At 40.9% G+C, this 24,405-nt stretch overlaps 1 protein-coding gene across 1 annotated transcript in view; it reads right to left on the bottom strand.

Moving 5' to 3' along the window:
• Positions 1 to 17,681: 17,681 nt before the first annotated feature.
• Positions 17,682 to 24,405, bottom strand: part of trim71 (tripartite motif containing 71, E3 ubiquitin protein ligase) — a gene marked incomplete at its 5' end in the record, with an annotated part of 29,997 nt that continues 23,273 nt past the window's right edge. Inside the window, 2 exons of the mRNA XM_084563841.1 lie at positions 17,682 to 23,692; positions 23,950 to 24,090. Coding sequence (XP_084419967.1) covers positions 23,120 to 23,692; positions 23,950 to 24,090 — 714 coding nt within the window. The 3' untranslated portion in view covers positions 17,682 to 23,119. The remainder of the gene's footprint in view (positions 23,693 to 23,949; positions 24,091 to 24,405) is intronic.

The following is a 24,405-nucleotide window of genomic DNA, read 5'->3' as shown; positions in this document are numbered from 1 at the left end:
TACTTTAAAAACAAACACATCTGAAACAAAGTGCTGTACATAGGTAAAAATAAGAACATTAAAAACAATAAAATAATCAAAACAATTCAATTCAATTTTATTTATATAGCGTCGATACCAGTACAAATTGTCTCAAGACACAAAACCTGGCCTGAAACCCCCAGAGCAAGCCTGAAGGCGACGGTGGCAAGGAAAAACTCCCTACCAATAAAAACTATTAAAACAATAAAAAAAAAAAAAACGCTAGAAACACTAAAAGCACTAAACAAGAGAAAGGTCTCGTGCTGGGTTGAAAGCCAAGGAATAAAAATGGGTTTTAAGACAAGTTTTAAAAATGGACAGTGAGGGGGCTTGTCTGATGTGGAGTGGTAGATCGTTCCACAATTTGGGAGCAGCAACAGAAAAAGCTGTGTCCCCTCTGAGCTTCCACTTAGACCTCAGTACCTCTAGGAGCAGCTGGTCAGCTGACCTGAGACACCAAGAAGAAGTGTAAGGACGGAGAAGCTCAGAGAGGTAAGGCGGGGGCGAGACCATTTAAAGATTTAAAGGCAAATAAAAGAATCTTAAAATGAACTCTAAAATGTACAGGCAGCCAGTGGAGGGAGGAGAGAATGAGAGTTATGTGCTCCCTCTTACGTGCTGCCGTTAAGAGACAAGCAGCTGCATTCTGGACTAACTGGAGATGTGCGAGGGAGGACTGGCTGTCCCAAAAATAAAGTGCATTACAGTAATGCAGCCGAGATGTGATGAAGGTATGGATTACTGTCTCAAAGTGCTGATGTGTACGAAAGGGCTTCACCTGTGTCAGCCGCCTAAGGTGAAAAAAGCTGGACTTAACCCCTGCACCAATTTGCAGATCCAATTTAAAATCACTGTCCATCTTGAAGCCCAGGTTTGAGACTGCTGGCTTTACATAAAATGACAAGGGGCCCAAATGAACAGGGAGGGGTTCACAAAAGCCACTGGGAACAAACACCATCACTTCTGTTTTATTTTCATTAAAATTTAAGAAGTTCAAGGCTATCCAGGTTTTAATGTCTTCAAGGCACAACAGGAGTGGTTTGAGCGAGAAGGCAGCCTTCCCAGCATAACAGTGGAAGGAGATACCATGCTTTTGCAAGATGGAACCCAGAGGAGGTAAATACAATGAAAAAAGCAAGGGCCCTAAGTCATTACCCAGATACTTAAGTCCATGAAAACTGGAGTTGTTGCTGAGACTATTTTGTATGGTTCTATCTCTGACCTTACCAAAAATATACCAAGAGGATAACAACCATCCTCAGTTGTAGTCTGGTGTAAATAGTGTTGTCTAATGTGAAAAGAAGTCAGTGAAGGAAAACTAAGAAAATGAAATTTTTAGTTGCTCTTGTAGTGTCTGTATATACAGTATCTCCTAATCAGAAACACAGGCAGCTGCTTTTAGCATAAAACTTCTGATGAATAAGTGTGCACTACAGTACATGTTGATCATCAAAGGGGAAAACAGTAAGCAGGACAGAATTAGCTGAACAAAGTTAGCAAAAAAAACTTAAGTCACCCAGACAAACTTAAAGGGACAAAATCAGCAAGACAATGTTAGCGAGAAAATTACGACCACACTTGACATCGCAATAATAGAAAATTGTGTTCCAGGCTGGGAAAACTGATGTGAAAGTATAACATTGCCAAATATCCTGTGTGATCTTCATGTGGCAACCTTAAATTCACAGGAACATAAAATAATGGATCAGCAGGCATGTGATTTACTTTGATACCACCCTTGTAATAAATCTGGGCTTTAAAAATGTCTTTTATAGTGACGGCCCAAGTTAGGGTTAGGATTGATATTGATGTTCAAAAATGCTTTCAGTAGCTCCAACTTTGCTGGCCTTAAAAAAAAAAAAAAACGAAAAACTCGATGCTATAAAATTCCCCAAAACTATGTGTTTTATGAGCCAGTCACTTAGGTAACAACCCAATGTTTTGACTTTAAGCCACAGATAAACACAAGTCCAATCTCTACTCCACTAAGAATAACTTCAATGTTCAATTTTTAATTTTTAACTTTTACCCTAGAGCTTTTCCGTGCCGGTAATGTTATCGCAGATGCACTGATAATTAGTGATTTTACTGTCAAAGTGAGTTCCCCGAGAGCAGGCTACAAAAGCATTTAGTGCGCGTTTGAGAATGCAAGTAAAGCACATACCCATCTATAGCATTTTAAAAAGTACTACAGTTCCCCCATCAACATCACATTGCCTTTCCTTGTTGCTGACAGCAAGGACAGCAGTAAAGCTTCTAATCTCCCAATCCCTGTCCTGTTTAACTCGATGGATTCATCCACTATAAACACATGTCAAAATACCGCATCCTTGAGACAAATCACAACAGCACATGGTGCTCATGCACTAGATGCATGATAGAGGAGTCCATGTGTAACAGAAGGTCTGCTATAGTTGCACTGTGTGATATTGCAACTGAAATGTGGGTCTTTCCCCCATTTATTTTCCATCAAATGGATCAAATGTATTCCTGGCTTTGAAAAAAGGCTTCCCATGTCAAATAATCTTCATAATAATGAAGTTTATTCTAAGCTGCCACTATCTCTTCATTTATGTATGCCTGCGGACCTTGATGGTGACGTGTGATTATGAAGTCTCTCTGGTCTTCATTAGTTTTTATTCACAACTTTTCTTAGCAAGGCAGAAAGAGAGAGGGGGAAAAAAGGGAAAGGAAATGGACTTGGGAGAGAAAAAGACAGAGGTGATGACATGGGAATTTGGTTGAGATGAGAGAGACATTAGAAGTGAGAGTACATTTGCACTTCAAATGCATTTCTGTCATTCTCCTCATCTATTATATATAGCCGGAGAGTAAAGGTAGAACTGATAGTGTAAACTGTGGGCGTGTTAATGCAGAAAGACTGGAGCTTTTGAGTGGATTTAATGAAGTGTAATGTCTAAATATGCATAGGACCAGTGGTCTATAATTATAGCTGCAGCTTGAACTGGTAATCACAGAGAAGTGGTCAAAGTTTCAGCCATTTTAAAGAGGAAAGTTTCAAACACATAAGGAGCTGTAGAAAAAAATCCTCTAATTTCACACTCACCAAAATACAAAGCTATAATCCCACTTGTTTTCTATTTGGTCTGCATCAGTAACGCATAGCTTTCCAAATAAGAATGCATTAACAACTACTGTGACGCTGATGTCTGTGGCGGGGGCCCGTTCTGTCAGCGTCTGCTTCTCTGGGCCCCTTAAAGATGATCAGTAAGAGAAGGATCAGAGAAACAACACAGTATTGTTAACCTCGTGCATTTTTAATGCACACCGCTTCAATATTTGATGATGCTGAGAGGCTTCAGAGATGTTGTGGCGTCAGTGGAAAGATGTGGGCTTGACAAATGTTGGGGAAAATCTCTGACCTCAAAAGTTTGTATCTCAAATTTAGAAAAATGTCCATACATTTTGGTGAGCTGGGCTTGTTTCTTCTTCCTCTTTGAGAAGGCAGGGTAAACTGAATGTTGTAGAGATTAACTACTTAAGATCCTTGTCTGGTTTTAGGTTCTATTTCTCTTGGTGGGCTGCTCCAATTTGTTAGTACCCCTTAGGGGCAACACATCAAGTATTAACACTGACAAACACTACTGCCATTTTCTAACATTAAGGAGGCAAACGTATTAGCCAGTGGTGGCTTATTTACACAATGAACTGACATGAACATTTAGCAATCATTTAAAACTATCTATCTATCTATCTATCTATCTACCTACTGAAATCTGTTTGTGGGTAAAAACAGATTTGGTTGGATGAACAAAATTGGGCTGATTTGGGATCATTTTGGTGTTTTTCTCTACTTACAGTAGCTTGAGCACACCTAATGCACACTGCTTGTGCCCTTTTCCAAAGAGTAAAGAAGGCCTCCCGCTGCTACAGTGGACTACATCATGTCATCTAATGGCTTTGTCGTAGCTGGATGTGAGTAGCTGTGTTTGGCTGCTGCATTCTATTGCAGTATGACTTTTGACTTTTGTCTGTTGCCAGTGCTCAAAAGCAAATTGAAAAAGCCTCTAACAGAGGAAGATGCAATGAAGAACTAGAGCCACAGACATCAGTGGCAGCCATTGGCCGATGGACCACTGTCGGTTTAGTGTGACAGAGACCTAATATTCACTTTTCCTTTAGCTCCATTCTGGTTTCCACAGAATATTAGTCCTATAGCTGTTGAACACTTCAGTACGTTGAAAAGGTCATCAGTACACAGAATGTGGGTCAGCTCAAGAGCTCTTTGGCATACACAGAATATTTTTAAGGGTTTTTTCACCGATTACAAGAACTGGAGCAAGTCTGATGAGAGTGTTGAAACTATACTAAAATGTTTGCAGTGTTAAAAAAAAGTTCTTAAGAGCTGAAAAACCATGAACTCAATGGAAATTCTCTCTGATATCATTCCTACAAATAAGCTTTTTCAAGTTACACACAGCATTTAACCCAACTAATAGTGCAACAACAATGTGCCCTAACAACACATTTAAAGTCTACCTAAATTGTTTGTTTCTCCATAAAGTCAAATTAAACAAAACATTTGTATTCAGCTTGTCCAGACCAAACTAAAAAAAGCATTTGTAAGAGGAAGTAGAGCATCTAAAAGCTATTAATCGTTTGACTTGAAATGAGTAACTGGATGTGGCCACTTAATCGATCAGTGATGTGTTATGCCAATAGCGCTGTGTTTGCTGTGCTCAATTGATATTGACCAAATCATTATTTCAGCAGAAGCAGCGACGCCGTTCCAGCCCCTTATCTCACTGTCAGATGGCTTTTAAATGTTGAGCACATATTTAGCACAAGATGCTGTTTGTCTGCGTCGTCAATGAAACTCCACCCACGTGTCGCCTGTCATTAGGTCATTACCGCCGCCGCTGCTGCATGCTAACACTCCAAGGTGCATGATGGTTCAAGGAAGCAGCTTTAAAGCGGGCCGCCTTCTCATTTGATAAGACAAGTAATGGCTACATTACAGGATTACTGTGCAACCTCTGACTTTCTGGAAAGTCAATTTTAATAAATGATGAATAAAATGTAATTACAACAACAATCTGTCAAGTTTGTTACTGTATAAAATAATGAGTTAATGTACGGAAGGCCCAGGTTTATAGCATGCAGCAGTTGCCATATTTCTTTTCAAAATATACTTTGAATAAATGAGTCCACACCCAGAAACACTAGAAACTTTCTGCCACTTAATAGCGATTCACTTTAAGCACTATCTATAAAATTCTGTTGCAAAAGTGTTGGAGTCTGGGATTTATGTATCCAGGCGGAAGTCTGGATGACTTACACATCCTCATTACTTAATAAGTAATTTATCTAAAACAAATACTCCTCTAAAGCCAGCCAGCTTCAGAATAAAACATGAAGCAAACTTTGATGCACTCCACCACTGTTTTTTCTTTTGTCTTTTCTGCTGTTGTCAGAGAGGAGGAAATCTTTTCGTTCAAACTGAAAACGCTGTGAATGAGTGGGAGAACAGATGCAGGACAGAGATGCAGACAAACAGAGCTACAGGAAGAGAAGCTCATGGGCTTTGGGGTGATGTTCATGGAATTACCTGCTTCTATGCGAGTGCTGACCTTTTCACACCGTGTCTTTATGGGAAACCTGTTTTTGATATGTTAAGAGAGGTTCGTCTCCCTCTGGCTGTTTCCATTTGTGACACATCTGTGAGAAATGAGAAGAAGAGCGACACGCTGAATGAATACATAATGAAAGTATGATATTGACAGCAGCACACCTTTTTATGCATGGCTGACATCTAGGAGGTTTATGTAACAAACAAGAGGAGTTAGAAAATGACAAATTGGCTGGGTGAACAGTAGGAAACAGATACATGGTGAAATTAAACCACTCTCCAGAGAGACTGAGAGTTTTTCTCAAACAAGGCCTATATGAAAAGCAAATCGATACGTGTATCTAATTTTATATTTTGCTTAAATGAAGAGACAGATATTTTTCCACAAGAAGCTGATCTTTTTTTCATCTTGCTGTGACTTCAGGAAACTTTCTATATGAGTCTACACCATTTTAATCATCTTACTGTACTGTACTAGCCCGGAAGGCAGCCTTTTAAATTTTAGTGGGGGAATTTAGGTCTGGAGTCACTCTCTTCTGAATTCATTGTTCTTATTCATCGTTTAGGCAGGGTTTATGCGGTTATGGACGCATGGGTAACAGTGATGATGAGTTGAGTTTGGTTTGCACGAAAATAGCTCTGATTGATTGTGAGTCCATTTGCAGCGTTTGCATTTACCGTCTAAGGCTGGTGAGGCTTAGCAAGCAACAGTTTAGCAAGCTAACAACTGCGTAATGCTACCTTCAGATGGAATTCATGAGCTTGTGGTTGCGACATTGGAAGTTGAGTACACAAAATGCTAGGTATTCAAATGGTAATGTTGACAATATGTTGGGGGAAAACCAATGCTAGGTAAACTGTTGGCATCTCGAGCCCACCAAGGCTAACAGCTAGCTAGCTAAGAATCACGTATCATGTAACTTAATGTTTGAAATGCAAAGGCATTAGAAAAATATGAAGCCATTGAGAAACAGCCATTTCCTCATACATTACTAACTACTAAAAAATCAACTAAATTGCAGTAGGCTGTATCAATCAATCAATGTTTCTGAAAATCAGAAAATACACCTCAACCCTATCAGAAATTTAGTTCAACGGTGAATGCCACAGGAGGGGGTCGTTCATGTGGACTTTTCTTGTGAATATGACCCCATTTAAAGGTAGCAACTATGTGGGAAGATCACACACATCTACAAATAAAGACTTAAATAAAAATGATCCTGAAAGAAGTGTTGTGAACTTCTAATTAACATTAGTTTGCAAAAACCTTTTTACGTGTAGCTTGGCAGTTAAAGAAGGCGGTTGAAGTGATGTTTAAGCAGTATGCAGTACAAAAGATACACTGGCTGGTGACGTTTTAGGAAGAAAGCTTAAGAAAAAGCTTATTGTTCAGGTTTTTTAACAAGTTACCTAACCACACCATCCTCTTAGTCTAATGTTAGGGTATATATATGTTGTAAAAGTTAATACAGTATATGTCTGTTATTTTAAATGAAAGTTTCTGAAATACAATTTCCCAGAGCTGTGAAAACTGGGTTTACTCAAGTTTTTTCTCTTTCCCTCGCTTCCTCTGTGGTTATTTCACACACACATTCATGAAAAGAGTCAGATATCTGGACAGGAGCAGTCCATATCTGTGCAGGAGACGCGGTGATGCACAGTCAGTTTCGTTTTGCTGAGACGATGCATGTGACGGATGGGCGGGTAATCTGCGTTGCAGAGGTCAGTGAGCTCTAACATGACTCCATCTTGCGTCTGTCGCTTTCTGTGCTTATCAGTCCACTGCCTGCTATGATGGCTTGCTCAGGTGTGTGCACGCACAACTGTGTGCACCCGACAAACTTCTCTGATGCATGATGGCTAGGTAGAGCAGTGGTCAGTCTGGACAAAACTGGAGGTTACAAGGCCGCAGTGAGTCTATAATCCCATCGCTGGTTTATGCTCCGACCACATTAATCATATTAAATCACATTCTGTCTGACAACGCTGCTATAGTGAGGTTGCCGTGACTCCCTGACAAGAAGGGAGGAAGATGAAGATGTCATGATCCAATTTATCCGTGGAAGAAATTAATCAGAGGACATCGTATAATACTGTGGCTATAAGTAACCGCATGTCGCACAGATGCTACGTCAACACAGTGTCATCCACGCTTATCTGTCCTATCCCAAGACTCTCATGCACAGCTAGCTCCTGTTGAGTGAATGAGTGCATGAATATGGAAGTGCATTCTGGACGCTTTACAGATAGCTGTGAATGTCTATCTGTGAATGAGACTAATGGGTTAAAAGTGTGCTCTTTTCTTTTCTCTACAAGATGGCGCTTCCATTGTACTTTGTAATATTTCTGAGGCGTTTCCTTGCTGACAGGAGTAGAATCGTGGTAGAAAGAAACACATACATTTGAAAAGGATAAAGTGGGCAGTCTCTGGTAGTTGTACAGTAAGAGGACGTAATATCTTGGCCTGCAACAAAACGGCCCAGCAGAAAATAAACAACAGTCGCTGCAAGACATAAGGATGATTTTAACACCTTATATTTACCCCCCTGCTGAGCTAAATCTGTCTGTACGTGTCTGTCCACAGCTCTGTTCATGGTGCGACAAGAGGCATGAAAGAGGCAACAGAAAGAAATGACACCAGACACATTACATGACACCACACACACTGAAAGAGTTCCAGCTAATGGGTTTCTCTTTGTAATTCTCAGATCCAGTGACAGAATGCTGCTTTACATGTTTTTACTTTGTGTACCTTGTTATCTTTCTGAGTGAAAAGCCTCATTATCTCATGAGCAGGGTTGTTTCTTGGTTGTCTCCCTGATGAGGCAGAGAGTAAATATTTCTTGGCTGTGAGTTGGAGTCAATATGCTTGAAAAGTCTTTGAAGAGTGTGAAATACAAGACAAAATCAATGTCTGTCTATCTGGTCCCCCCCCCCCCCCCCCCGGTGCTGCTGCTGCTGCCACACATCTGTCCCCTCCTCCTGACACCTCCTCAACTCAGAGGAACGACTCTCCCCAGCACCAGCGTTGAATTGGAAATGAAGGCACCTCATGCATTGGTGGGGGTAGATGCAGGCTGAGTGTGAGGTTATATTCTTCTGGGGTCTTGACTACGTCACGCCCAGCGTCACCTCACCGTCAAGACTACGTCAGCTGCAAGCTCTTGCTCTGTACGAGTGGGGTCGGTCAAATCCTCCCACGCCTCGGTGTATCAGGTTAAAAAGAAACTTTATTCTGACGCTTAAAAAAATGTATAAAATAGAATCGGTGGTTGGGTTTAGTCCATGCCTCATTCAGATTCAGATCTGCTGGACCACAATGGTTTCACAAAAGAATTTTAAAAAAGTAGGCTTTGAGAAGACAAAGGCGTTTTACAACTGGGAACAAAATGTTCTGAATTCATCCTCATGGTCTACCTGTAAGTGTATTAAAGTGCTGACATTATTAAGATTAACATTATTAAGTGACAATTGTAAAATTAATATATATATTCACTTTTATTGTTGAGTTTAGCTTTCAGGATGATTATTTTATGGCTTTGGTTTTCTCTTTGCTCTCTCTCAGCATCATCTCCGGCCAATGCATGCATTAGGTGTTTTCTAAAAAAAAAAAAAGAGAGCTCTAAATACGGCCAAATTGACCAAAGAGCAAAAAACCTTCAAATGGAACTCATTAGAGCTTGTGGTTACAGCATGGGAAGTCAGTGGTATCTAGAGACCACTGAGGCTAACTGTTTATAAAGCTAACCAACGGCTAACTAAATGTGAATAATGTTGCAAAGGATGAAAAAAAACAAAAATGAAGTACTACTAAATTGTAACGTGAACTTTGACCTCTCCAAAAAAAAAGGTTGTAAATACCACAAGGGGGCGTAGTTCATGGAGTTTATTGTGAACGCAACACCGTTTGAAGGCAGCCTTGCTTTAAAAATGTTCCAGTTGTTTTAGCAAAGGTTCTACTTTGATAAATGAAAGGTCATGAAAAGTGACAATGTGAAGTTAAACAGGCGTTTAACATTACTTTATAATAATGATTCAAGCTAATATTTTTAAAACATGCTTACAACTTCTTAACATTTTCTCAGTAACATGGCAGTGTATTAAAATAATAATAATGAAGATAATGATAATTAAATGTTTTTATTTTTAACTACACAGTTTATTGATTCAGTTATATATTGTTGGTCTATTTATTTATTTATTTTAGGGTCTATGTCTTTAGTCTGTGTCCCTTCACAGAGCACATAAGTAGAGTAACACTATGGACATGTGATCCAGATCTTTGGTGACTGAAGGTGACTGATGCTCTCGGCTGATTCTGGCAGTGCTCTGCCGTGCCTTCTCAGTCTGCTACGGCTAATTGGCTCCTCTGAGAGCCTCTCACAGTCGCTCATACACATACAGCTGATGCAGACGTCTACGCAAAAACACACACCGACCGAGGACCTCCCAGCCATCTGTTGGGGGCTCGCACATACAGGTGCTCCTCTGCTCCTGGTTTTCCTAACTCTGTGCTTGTGGGTGTTTTGAGGTCCCCCCAGCCTGCTGTTGTGTTTGATTAGCAACGCTGTGCGGCATCTTGTCATTGAAATTCTGTAAACCTACAGCTCTCGACTCATCTCTGTTCAAACATTCCACTTCTCTCTTTACCTCCCACCCCCTGTACTTCTGCATCTCTCTTCCTGAGAACTGGTGGAGTTTGTTTCACAGGACATTTCACACAGTTTGCACTCTGATCCAACCCTCCTCTTGCTCTGATTAAGACCACCACCCTCCATAAACACAGTAGTACATATTTTACCACAGATGTACAGTATGTAATTACCCCACAGTGTTGCTCTAAGGGAGAATATAAAATGAAGCTCTGCTGACATCACGTTGTGAAAGAAGGGAACTACAGCTGACAGATTCTGATGCACTTTACAGTCCCTGTTGAAAGAAAGAAAGAATCTATCTATCTATCTATCTATCCATCTATCCATCTATCTATCTATCTATCTATGTCTGTCTCTATGTCTGTCTTTCATCTTCTCTTTACAAGTTAAATTTCCAGGGGTCTCGTGCACTCTAACACTAAAATGTGTGGGCTTTGTGTGGGGATTGTCTGTGACTGTTATAAGAAACCTGCCACCTTAACTGTAACTGTATCATAAAATCGTTATTTTTCACAGTTATTAATAGAAAGTGGAGCAGCCCTACCATCACAAGATTGGCTGACACCCGGCACTTTAAGGTAGTTTTAATTATTTTACTTCAGATATGAATGTGTTGAATCACACAACCTAAGTAAATATAAATGACACTAATTAAAACATTTGGTTAATTTTATGTATATGTAATCACACAATATGAATAATGAATAAATGATGAATTTTAAGCTTCATTTCTGTTTATTGAGGCATATTCTAATATTCATGAACATTAAATGTTCAGACTTGAGTATGCCAAAATCAAGCTCGATACGTCATCAGGACTGGATGGTTTAGAGAGCTTCAATTTCAATTCAGTTCAATTTTATTTATATAGCGTCAATAACAATACAAATTGTCTCAAGACGCTTTACAAAAACCCAGCCTGAAACCCCCAGAGCAAGCCTGAAGGCGACGGTGGCAAGGAAAAACTCCCTTTTAACAGGAAGAAACCTTGAGCAGAACCCAGCTCATATGGAGGGACCCATCTGCCTAAGGACATCTGGGTACAGACAGAAGACAGAAGCTTGAAGCTGGAGAAGGATGGTCATCCCAGACAGTTTGTTTTCTTTCTGTCTTTGGGGGCCAGAGACATTGTTGATGTTGCTGTTGTCGACATCAGTGTTATGTCTTGCTGGGTGTGATGACCGCGAGACCGAGGATGGGGAGAAACGACGACTCTAGCGTGAGCCATGGAATCTGCCTCTGCGTTGTCTCTGTGGCCTCTGAGTTTGTTGGTAGTTGGAACTGTCATACCACTGGGGCTGCATCAGGTGACTTTGGCAGTGACAACAGAAGTGTTCTCTTGGCCACTGCTGTGCAACCTCTGCACGTGAAGGGCGGGGGTAATAGCAGGTTGCCTGTGGGTGTCTTTGGTGTCGGTCAGCTCTGTCATGCCTTGCATGGATTGGCCTTTGGTACCTCGAATGGTGCTGCAGGCTCCCACTGTGAGAGAAGTTGTGGTTATCCCAATTTCTCTGATAGCAGGGATTGAATCTGCACGGCACCTTCACTACTTGTTGTGAAGTGGCCATCCCAGCTTTGGCATCTTCTCAACAATCCACTGCATAGGAGATTCTGCGGTAGAGGGCAAAGAAGGTTCTTCTTGTATCCACTCTAGTGGTGGTGCTTCCTGGATCTTTGCCCTGAGTAGTTCCAGTACTAGCTTGTTTCATGGACACATCATCTTCATCTCTAAGTGAATCAGAGATTCTGCAGTAGTGGGAAAGCAGGTGGTACCTGCAATATGCACGCAGTGCCCAGATACCAGAGGAATCCTGTGTGGGGAATGAAAATGGAGGGCTTGGATTTTGGGCAGTGATGGCTTTTGTTGCCTTTGTCTTGCAGTCCGGTGGTGGTCCTGCCCAAATCTTTATCTTGACATGTTCCAACATGACCATGTACCATGGGTACATCATCAACTGAATCAGAGATTCTCCGGTAGTGGGCAAGCAGTTGGTACCTGCGATGTTTGCGGAATGCCCACATACCAGAGGAATCCTTGTTGAGAAGAGAATGGGTGTATCTTCGATGGTGTGAAGTAATAGTTCTTCTCTCTTCTTCTACCAGCGGTCCAGTGGTGGTGCAGCTGACCTCCATCTCTGTCGCTCCAGTAGTGGTGATGGTCAGTATTTCCACTGCTCCAGTGGTGGTACTGGTTTCTGGTGCGGTAAGGTTGGTGCTGCCAGAGTCTTTGCACTGTGATGTTCCAGCGTCATCTTGTGTCATGGATACGTCATCAGTGGAATTCTAAATTTTCGGTAGTGGGCAAGAAGTTGGTACCTGTGATTTTCTGTGAGTTTGAGTACACTGTGGGTGCTGCACACTGAAGACGATCTAAAGCAACCACTCAGAGAGAGCCTCAGGTCAACTTGCCAGAAGTTGAAGGAACTACATATACACTCACCTGGCCAGTGTCCCATGTACATGTATTCACACAGAAGATAACTAAATACAACTCAAAGTATTTTTAAATAATACCAACATATCTACCAGGTGCCCGACATTAACCTGCTGCAAATGAGTGTATACAAACAATTGCAACTATGTTGTACTCTTTTTGTTGAGAGAATGGCAATGTAATAAGAACTGCAGAACACTGAAGCAATAGAGGTGCTGGGAGTGTATTCATCCAGCTTTGACACGAATTTTGATTTAAGATGCACCATTGTGATTCTGTGAAACTCATCCTGGAGCTGAAAGACAAAATAATAAAAACAACATTAAAGCCCCAAATATAAATCTATGTACTGATGTAAATTTTTAACAACACAAGAATCCAAACCATGATGATAATTTTTATATGCTTTGTGTTTGCTCCTTGCCTAAATTCTGGGTTCCAATCTGTATTTCTTTACATGCACTTTCAAGCATTATTCAAAACAAAATCTTCTTAAACTGTATAATCATGTAATATAAAAAAAAAATCCACTATTCTTAAAATGATATAATACAAGTGTAGTCATTCACAGTGGAATAAGAGTAAGTCTCATTCATTCATTCATTCATCTTCTCTAACCGCTTATTCCTATTAAGGGAGCCTATCCCAGCTGTCATTGGGCGAGAGGCGAAGTACACCCTGGAGAATAAGTCTCAGTAGAATGCAATTGTAACTCACACGAGATGCCTCAAACAGAGTGGGCCATCTAGCTTTGATGCCCTCAGTGCTGGCTGATGACTTTGTGTCTTCTATGTGCAAATGTTTTAGATATTTTCTCTTTTATTACTCTGTCATTGTCCCTTTTCTTTACTTCAGTGAGCATCTGAATCATCTCTTGTTCTTGACTTTCATTATTCCCTCCTGCAGGGTAAAGGGGCAGGTATTTTACTTCTGCTTTATGGGGCTCTTTTACACACTTTGCAGACTTCTGATCAGCAGGACACTTGTGTTTCAGTGCATTGCATGTCACCTCTGGAACACCTCAGAGTTTGGCGTGATAATTTGTCGTCTTGTATTTGGTATGTTGTTGCCAGCCATAATAACCAGAGAAGGAGCCAGGTTCTTCGAGACAAGGATATTTCTTAATATCTTGTTGCCTCAGCAACATCAGTTATCTGTACACTGCAATGATATGCTGTATATGTATATATAGCTTCAGCCAACTTCTCAGGTACAGTATGTCTGCCTTGACTTTGGAGATAGCTGGAAGTGTTCCGTTCTTCCTGTCTTCAGTTGCTCTTTTAAGGTACATCTCACTTTCATATGCAAAATGTGGTATAGGGAACTGTTCTGGCCATGGCTGGCATCGTTCTGTGGGATTTTGATTAGGCAAAATAATGGTGCCCTGGGAGGATGAAGACGCAGATGAGTATACATTTGATGCAGCCAACTCTGCATAAGATACAGAGTCAATGGTAGCTGACAGCTGGCCAGAGGAACTGCCAAAGCTTTCATTAGCTGGGATCAAGTTCAGAAGGGTGAATTATCAATATAGTAAGATCTAAATGTTAACATCATTTCCAACTACCTAAAATGCACAACAAATGTGACGTTTCAGTGTAACCAGGTGTTTTCCTCCCACATTGTATGCAGCCAAGGGGTACAAATCACTGAGTTTCTGCTGCTCCAAAAGAATTATTTTTATACATCAGTGTCCTCCCGTTGAAAAGATCATAGATGCTCTTCATACCATGCAGCCATTAACTTCACAATGAACTGTACACAGATGTCCAAAACGACTATCTGAATAATCTTAGCAAAGTCCAGCAGTCCACCAGTTGAGCCATAACACAAGATCATCCCAACAGTATACTTTGTTCCATTGTATGTGACAGTGTTGGCTAGCTGTACACTAGACAGAAGTGGTGACTTTCTTTCTCACTCCGTCTCTTTCCTCTCGGTCCCACCCATCTGGTTACACGGTAGGTTAACTTGAACATTACTAATTGGCTAATCAAACAGAGTGACACCTGCCCATACAAATAACAGTAACCTTCTATGTAATTTCGGCATTATGGACTTTGCAAATTCATGCCACGGACCAGATTAGATCCTCTGGCTGGCCGATCTTGGCATCCCTGCTTTAGAAGATTCCTTTTTGTTGTAGACACATACTTGCAGATCTTACACTGCCATCCCATAGGCCAAATCCTGAGGTAATAAGAAAAAAGCCTACATTACCTCCAACAGCACCAATATTTAAATTATGTGGGATAACACATTAGAAATTGGACACCTTAGTATTTATTTAGTATTTGTTATTGTTCTGTTTTTGTATATATTACATTGGGACTTTAGAGTTTGACAGACATATGAACTTATATAAATAAAATACTCTTATAAATCAAAAATACGGTGTGAAAAGCTATGGACACATACAGTATGTCATCAAAGTCTTGTTGTGTGTATTTGAGACAGTTTTAATATATTTTCTGTTGTTTTAACTTCAAATTCAGGCTGAAACCTGCATGTGACATGCTTCTGCCTTCTCTTTCTTGAGTTGCTCTCTGGCACTTATTCCACCTACTCGCACACAGCTCATAAAATTCAAGCTTCAGGTAAAGCCAGTAAAAATATTAAAATCATTCATTTCATTCATCTTCTATACCCGCTCAGTCCTGTTAAGGGTCGCGGGGGTCTGCTGGAGCCTATCCCAGCTGTCATCAGGCGAGAGGCGGGGGTACACCCTCGACAGGTCGCCAGACATGGCGACCTGCTAACACAGAGAGACAGACAACCATTCACACTCACACCTACAGCCAATTTAGAATCACCAATTAACCTAATGAGCATGTCTTTGGATGGTGGGAGGAAGCCGGAGTAGCCGGAGTACCCGGAGAGAACCTACGCAGACACAGGGAGAACATGCAAACTCCACACAGAAAGGCCAGCCGGCCCATGGATTCAAACCGGTGACCTTCTCGCTGTGAGGCATCAGTGCTAACCACCTCGCCACTATGCTGCCATATTAAAATCAATGCAAAACTATTCCTGTGCATTCCTGTACAAAAATATAAATAAATATCCAGCTGACATGAAGCTGAGAAAGAAGCTGAACATCCTAAGGATCTTTGCTGATCTCAGACTTGTTTGTTGGCAACCAAGTGAAAACACATAGTATCTTTATTCCTGTTATCTCCACTAGGGGGAGGTAGAAGCCTATGATCTATGTGTCCAATATGGACATAGGGCCATCTTTTAAACATCTTTTAAACCTGCATAAATTGTCAAGCTATACCAACCTATAAATAAGGTTAAAAAGGGCAACTCTCACTTTTGAAACACCCTCAACTTGAGCGTTTGTGTTCGCTGCTGAATAAGGGTTTTGTGCTTTGACAATTTGCATTCAACAAAATGTCTCCAGGAAAGTACTTTGAAACTCCTCCACTAAGATTTGTGAATCAGCGGGAGATATACTCGCAACTGGTCATGGAAAGTGTTATTACTAAAGCGTAAAGTGTTCACTTACATTCCCCAGCGAAACTCGTGAGTGTACAGACCAGTTGTGACGTAACAGATGGTGTCTTTTTCTGCCTCGGGCTGGTTTAATTGTTTACTGTGTCAGTTCTGACCTCCAGCTGTATTGTGTATAAAGAGAAAGACTGACTACTCTCTCTACACCAAGATCCCATCTGGGCACTCCAGTCGCAAATAACCAGCTTTAGGGACCTGAACTCATACCTGGCGTTAACATGCGTCTCAGTTTCTTCTGTATTCTCTGTATGCTCTGTGTGCAAACTAACACCGACATCATCTGGGACGCAGTAGAATCCTTTAAGAGCTGATGTCTCTAATGGATCCCTACCGCTGTTCTGTGTGTGTGCGTCATGACTTTGGCACACACGTTAAAGTTATTAGTTATTGATCTCCACCATGTGGTTTGTTGGACTTGCACAAAGCTCAGATTATAACTCCAGCCCTGGAGGCTTCTATACGCACTGTAATCTCTGATTAAAAAAAAAAAAGGGTGAATAAAGACACTGGTGACTGAGGAAATATTCAACAGGGCTCCTCAGTAATGGACACAGAATCACACTCATGTACTCATATTGAATACTTTCATTTGTAAATTCTTACTACAGTGTCAGAATGTTTTAAAAGGCTGTCATTACTAATGAACAAATGTCACTTAATTCATGTGATCATTTATAATAACGGTTGTGTGTGTGACTGAATGAGGCAAAACTCTCCTGATGCATGAACACCCCTGTTGTTGAGTATAGGTGGTCTTTAATGTGACTCAGGACGGATTGCGTTCACACTGGGCCTGTTCAGACCTCCCATTAAGAGCCGATCTAGGCGATCCAATCACATAAAAGACAATTGTGAAACACCACCAGGATGCATTGAGATCACATTTGGAGGTAGTCTGGGTGCATGTGCATAATCTTTTGTGCATTTCTAACTAGTAATGTAATCTTTACTTCTTTGTGGGTCTTTCTGTCTTCAGTTTTTTCTTCGGTGTGAAAGGCAACAAAGAAAAGCCGTCACCTCTCTTACATAGCCCACTGTCCATTTGTGAAACACTGTACAATTGGCAGCATTAGGCTGAATCTGAGCAGGATGTAAACCTCTGTAGAGGTAAGAATTAATCTGCAACCTTTTGTCCTCTGTCACATCATTCATAAACACTAGCGACCCAGTTCCATTGGGCCGTACATGACATAACACAGACTCAAGTAGTGTGCTTCAGATCATAAGCTGTTCCAAGCCATGCTTATTTTATTTTTTCATAGTAGTAGAGGTTAACCTTCACATATGTCCAAAGAACGCAGCTCCAGAACTGCTGTGGCCTTTTAAAATGTTTTCCAGGGAGGTCTAATCTGGCGTTTCTAATCTTGGGTGTTACCAGCGGTTTAGGGGTTTGCATCTTGAAGTATGGTTTCTGAGTTTACAGTCATGAAGGCGTCTCTTGATTGTAGACTTCGACAATAATATGCCCCTCTAAGAGTTTTCTTGATTTTGCTAGATGTCGTGACTTTTATTTCCACACTAAAGAAAGCCTTTCCCATATGTTCCTACATTTTATGAAAGTGCTGGACGCACATCTTCCTACAGTGTTTATTTACACATTTTAATGCAGCACTGTTACATATACATTTACGTGAAAGCTGAATGCCTCCTCTGCAATCTCTTGACTGCTTCACTTTAACTCCACTTGTGGTGGTGTGCCAAAGCAAAATTATGAAAACCGTGTCACTGTCTAAATATGCACTAAATGCACTTGAAGTTGAGTTTGAGGTCATCAGAGTGAAGTGATCGCAACAGTAAATGGATATTTGTGTTAAAGTGAAGAAGGAGTCACAGGATTTGAGGTCAAAGAAATACAACTTTATTTAAGTGTAAACAAAAAACAACCAAAAAACTGCATAAGAAATGTTTAAAGTCCACAGAGTCCAGAGAGAGAAGCAGGTGGCCAATATATTATAGTCTCCTTTGCCTTATTTAGACTGAAGACCTGACATCTGCACTTCCATTCAGCACAACGTGTGAGGTGAGTGTGTGTTAAGAGGGTGGGGAAGTGTGCTGGCAAACACACACACACACACAAGGTTTGACTGATAAACACACGGACACGCACGCACACACACACACACACAGTGGCTTGGATGAGGAAGCGCCAGCAGCACCCATCTAAACTCAGCTGGCCACACTGTTTCACTCTGTCTCTTGGACTGTGAGAAGGATACATTCAGTGGATTTCGGCTTAGACAACAAAGATGCAGCGCACAAACACAACGTCCGCTCTACAAACAACTGGCTGCTGGGAGAACAGGCCACACTACTCCAGTATGGGGAAATGTTAAAGCTGGTTTCCGAATGTGATCCCACCTAATACTTGAAGTATAGCTGGTGTGGAGGAACATTTAGCATCACATGTTCAGAGGAGGTTTTCTCTGGTCTGGTTTCTCCTCCAGCTTGTAACGCTACCAGCAGCTGGCAGTAATGAGAGAGCATCAACGAGATCCCATTTAACCCTTTTCTTCACAAAATACATTCTAAAAGGGCCAATGAGCATCAAGTGGTGTGAAGTATTTGTACTTTTTGTAAAGAAAAAAAAAAACTAAACTTGGAAGAAAAAAAAAATAGGGAAAACTAATCAAAAATTCTTGTCAGATTGAAAAATAATTTGTATTTTAATATGTAAGTGAGCACACAAGAGAATCAAGACTAGTATTGAGAGGTCATAACAGAAAAAACGTCACTAGATCATAACTACGGGACACATTTCAATGAGACACCTGCAGCACAGGGCTGCTGAGAACTACCTGAGTTTTCTTTTTTCTTTCTAAATTTTCCAACCTTTTTTTTCCTGTTCTTTCTTTAGCGTATACAATCATTTTAAAAGGAGGTCTATGACCTTGCACATGTTGCCTGGTGCGGCTTTGCTTTATTCTCTCCCTTAAAGTCATGGGATGCCGGAAATAAAATGGTGGACAACAAAAAACAAAAAAAACACAGGGGCCCAGTAAAAAAAACAAAAACAAAACAAAACAAAAAAAAACAGTGTAGGAGTGTGGTCGACTGATCACATGCTTAGTGACCATCCCCACACTTTCTGGTTTCGAGGAGGGGAGAGGATTGCTAGTTTGTGCTGGAGAAACCTAGCTGCTTCTCGCATGACACAAAATGGCCGCCTTGTGGCTTTATCACTGTTGGAAAGGTAAATCTACGCTCAGCAGGAAGCTTCTACAACCTCCTAAAGTTACAGGAATGTGAAAGGCCACTACGTTAGCATGCCTTCCCATATAATGCATTTTAGGGGGAATAAAACAAAATTTAGCACTAATCATCGAGGGTCACACCGGCTTTCCACATTTAACTGAAAGCTCTGCCCATACTGTTTCTCAGGAATTGAAGCAAGACTGGCTGAGCAGGTTGTGCTCTGCAGAGCCTTGAGAGAACAGGAAATACAATCGCAAAGGTCAGAGGTTAATTCCATTCAAAGCCTACACACATACACATCTTTGGGTATACATTTTGGTAAAACCATCCCACCCCGTCTGAGTTTTTCAACACCTATCTGGGAGACATCAGTATAATACAAAGACTTTTTAAAGCATGCAACAAAATGAAAAACAAATACAGGTTTAAAACACATTTTCCTCTTTAAGAGTGAAGACCTAAGGATCTTAAAGATAGAATTCTGCAATCGTAATTAAATAAAAACCTGATGCAACATGAATGAAAATTTCATAGAGTAATACTGAAAACAACTATCTTATTGGTTGAAACTAGGTGTTGTGGTCAAAGCAGCAGGGTCAGTGGATTCAAACTGGCTCAGCATCAATTTTCTAACAGCTCCTGCTAACTAACAAACCAGTTTGTTGTCACGCATAATCTTCTGATGTGTTTGTGTCACAGTCAGAATGGTTGACTTATGTCAAAGTCCTCCAGAGCCAGCATCAAGCATCCTAAAGTCCATACTGAAATATTGGTAAATTGTGCTGAAATATGAGGTAATTCATGTGCATTCAAAGGCGGACATGTGAAGTTATTGACTCTTTAAAAGAGGCCTTTCCTCTTCTCCTCACTCCTGGCGCACAGTAACAAAGTACAAGTGGAATCGGCATGTTCATCATCATCATGAGGTAAAGATAAACGGGGCCTAGCCCTCTTAAGTGCATCCCATCAGAGGAAGAGGATTTAACCTCGGGTGCTCTGATTTAAACATTTGTATCTATGCTATAATGGTCCAGTGACATTTGTCGTCTACAACAGCGTGGTCCAAATGCCAACCCTGTTTGGCACGGAACTCTCACAGATCATTTTGGCACAATGCTTTCTGAAATATTTGGTTTCTTGGTGATAAAAAAAAAAGGCATCATTTACCAGGCAATTTACAGTAGATTCAACAAACCAAAAGTTGTTCAGGGTTGCAAGCATGGAGCGATGACCAGGATACAAATTTCATTTCAACTCAAAACAGTACCATGATCTTTGGTCCTAGGGCTATGGGACATGTACTGTACTGTGACACAAGAAGATTCAAACAATGAGGTATATTTGTAAGGTATAAATATCCTATGAGGTATGCTTAAATAAAAGTAAAAATAGGTATTCATAATGAACACCAAGTTGAGGTATTTGAATGTTTAAATGCACAGTAGCTATGAGTGACATATTTGAGGTAATTCAGAAGTTGAGGTACAAGAAAGGAGGTAAAATTACCGTTAAAGTAAAGGATATCTGAGATATGAGGATGTAAATCCTGATCTTGTGCAGACAGCCCCCTCCTTAGAGGTGAGAGCCAGTCAGTGAATATTTTCATGGGTCTCAAGATTTTTTGCCAGGAAGGGGCAGAGAACCTTAATTGTCTAGTGCTTCCAGTGGGACACGGCTTGAATAAAGGGCAAAGGGAATTTAAAACCCCCACAATGCTTTAACCACAAAGAATTAGTATCTATTACTTTCTATAGGATTTAGTTTTGGATACAAGCAAGGTTAATCCGAGACGCTACTTCGAGCCTACGGGCCATCTAATATTGATAAAACTGTGGCATCGTTTGATAGGCTGAGGCAATAAATGCGAGGGGGAGAAAGGGTCTCTCTTTGGTGAAGATATCCTCCGTTGTCTACACAAACATCTCTTAAAGGATCTAGTTTCACTCACACAGCCATGGACCTCAGTCTTGGCAGGACAGTAAAGTATTCCCGCACAATGAACGGTGACCCAAGCACTCTTAATTCTTCAGAGCCTAACACAGACAGTGCTATGAACTCCATTTAGACTTCTCAACAACAGTGATTATTGAAGAAAATGTTTTAAAGGGGATTTTTACTTTCTTTAATTGCCAAATCTTCTGTTGGCCCATGTGCAGAAACTCTAACTTTGGTTGACTAAAAGTTGGTCTGTAGACCTCCATCTTTAGAGGAACTGGTCTACTAGCACTCAATCTGGAGGTGTCTCCTCATCTCTAAGCATTAATAAATAGGGCAGGGCATTGTGATGTTGTCCTCTCGTTGGACTGAACTAAAACCTAGGCCCCAGGAGCCAAAGTGAGTGGCTTTCAACCACAATCTAAATCCAAAGGATTGTATTATTAGGCCTTTAATTTGATGTCATTAACGTCCTCTGGACAGCACACTGGGGGCCTTCTTCTGAGGCTTTTGTCACACAGAATGCTTCTTCAAAAAGGTGTCATTCAATTATATGATTAAATCTCTACCTTAATATGACTAATAGATTTCGATCTTGAAGGATTCACCTCCAAAATCCTTTGGTGGGTCCTCCCGTTTAGAGAAGATACTTGTCTCCTTGCATAGACTGGATAGTAATCACACACTTTTTTTTTTTTTTTTTTTTTTTTTTTTTTAAACCCAAAACATTTGTTTGTCCAGTCTTCAGACACAATTAGGAGCTGGGGTATAAGGTCAGTCAAATATTTTGGATAATCACAGGGCTTATCATGGGGATCAGTTCAGAGATCATTTTAGAGCCGGTTTCCTAAATTTTATATTTGTACTCATCAATAAAGTCATCAAATCAGCATTAGACAGTTAAGCTAAAGGAAAAGCCTGAAAAGTATGTTAAGTAAATGTTAATCACGCCTACTGGAACCTGAGCTCATTTTGATTCTATCAAGTTTGGCATCGCTTCATGGTCTCCTTAGGCTATCATGACACTACTAGCTCCACAAAGCCAAACAGAGACAAGGGTCAATGCATATGCGAAAAACTAAGTAGCCTAAGAACATGAAAGGACACTACTGTACCCTAGTTTCCTCTCTGAGAGAAGCCTTCTAATGAGAATAAATCATGCAGCCTCTACAGCGGTCTGAGTATTGTCTCAGCAACAACATTCAGGAGGGTCACTTAAACTCATATTTCAAAATGCACAGCAAGAATTCCATTAATCCTGTGCAAATATCAACTGAAGAGTCTATTTTTTTTTGTCTCTCTTAAATAACAAAGCATAGAGGTAGACTTTTTTCTTGTAAAACTTCACGGACTTAAAACCTCTGCTCAGTGACTATGAGTACATTCATAAAGAGCTAAATGAGGTAGGTATGGAGCAGAGGGTACAAGATTTCAAGAAGTGAGAAATTCCCTGAGATGTGTTTTGAAGGAGAGCTCCAAGAGAGAATTCAGAGCAGATGAGACAAAGGAAGGGAAATATGGCTCTTTTTCGACTGATTATCGATTTGTAGAGGTCCCCTTTGTTGTATATACCACAGACATTGGATCTGATGAATAGCAATGGAAATGAAAAAAACATAATCTATAGTTTTAATTTCCCTTCATTTCAACATGCTCCCAATTATCTCTAAGCTCTCCTCCTTTCTACTGATTCATTCTCTCTCCTCCATTTCCTTCAATAAAAAAAAAACTGCAAAAAGGGCAAACAGAGGGAGAGAATGTAAAAAATAGACTTTTCTTTTAGAACTTGAGGATGCGATTATTTCCAAAGTCAACGATCACAATGACTCCATCAGGCGTCACAGCCACACCGGAGGGGCGATCCATCTGCCCAAAGCCACTTCCCTGTGTGCCAAATTTGCATAAGAAGTTTCCATTGGGCTCAAATACTTGGACTCTGTGGTTGCGGGAGTCGGCCACGATGATGCGGTTCTCTTGGTCCACAGCGACGCCCTGAGGCCTCAGAAACTGCCCGTTCCCGGTGCCCTCGGAACCCAAAAAGCGAGCGGACTGGCAGTCTGGCCGGATAACCAGGAGTCGGTGGTTGTTGAAGTCGGTCACCACCAGGTGGTCTTCGTGATTAAAGGCTACTCCTCTGGGAGAGTCAAAGTGTTTCCACAGGGCCCCTTCAAAGCCATACTTGTTGAGGAAAGAGCCATCTGGGGCAAAGAGCTGCACACGGTGGTTCCTGGTGTCTGAGACCAGGATCTTACCCTCAGAGTTGACAGCAACATCCCAAGGATAGTTGAACTGCCCATTCTTGGTACCCTTTTCCCCAAACTTCAGCAGGAACTGCCCCTCAAAAGTAAACACCTGTCAAACAAAGCAAATGTCTTAAAGCCTGCCAAGTTTACATGTGGAGAACAGGGAGAGTAAGCATGAGAAGTCGTGTTTACAACAGTGCATGAGTTTTCAGAAGCCAACATTTTTCAGGTTTTTGGAACAGAGACTATTTGTAGACTGCAATTTTCCTGTGGCTTTTCGACCTTCTAGTGCAAATAACAAAATTCCAGCTATTACACCACATTATAAAGCATGATTGTGGATCGTACCCAAGTGTGTTTTCATACCTGCACACGGTGATTGTCCTTATCAGCAACAACGATTCGTCTCTGACTGTCACATGCAACCCCAGCTGGACGATCAAACTGACCAGGCCGAGAACCCAAAGAGCCAAACTTATGGTGGAAGGCTCCACAAGGCTTGAATATCTGGAGAAAGAAACATTGCTTATTGATTCTCCTTCCTACTTCCAACACTAGAGCCTCCAACATGTACCAGCTCTCCTGCTCAACTCACACATTAACTGGCTGTCAAATATCAAACTTAGCTGTATTTGTTGTAAAGCAAAGATTTATGTTGACTATTCCATTAAACAAAAGTACTGGTACTTTTAATTTTTCATTGTCAACATATAAAATCCACCCACTCAGGAGTAGGCTTGACATTCCATTATATTAACATGTATCCCACTATCTCTTTAGCCACACTGTGATTGTACAGAGATTAATACTGGTGGTTGTGCT

This window comes from Chelon labrosus (assembly GCF_963514085.1).
Source record: "Chelon labrosus genome assembly, chromosome: 16".
Lineage (NCBI taxonomy): Eukaryota > Metazoa > Chordata > Actinopteri > Mugiliformes > Mugilidae > Chelon > Chelon labrosus.
This window is presented reverse-complemented; position numbering and strand designations above follow the sequence as displayed.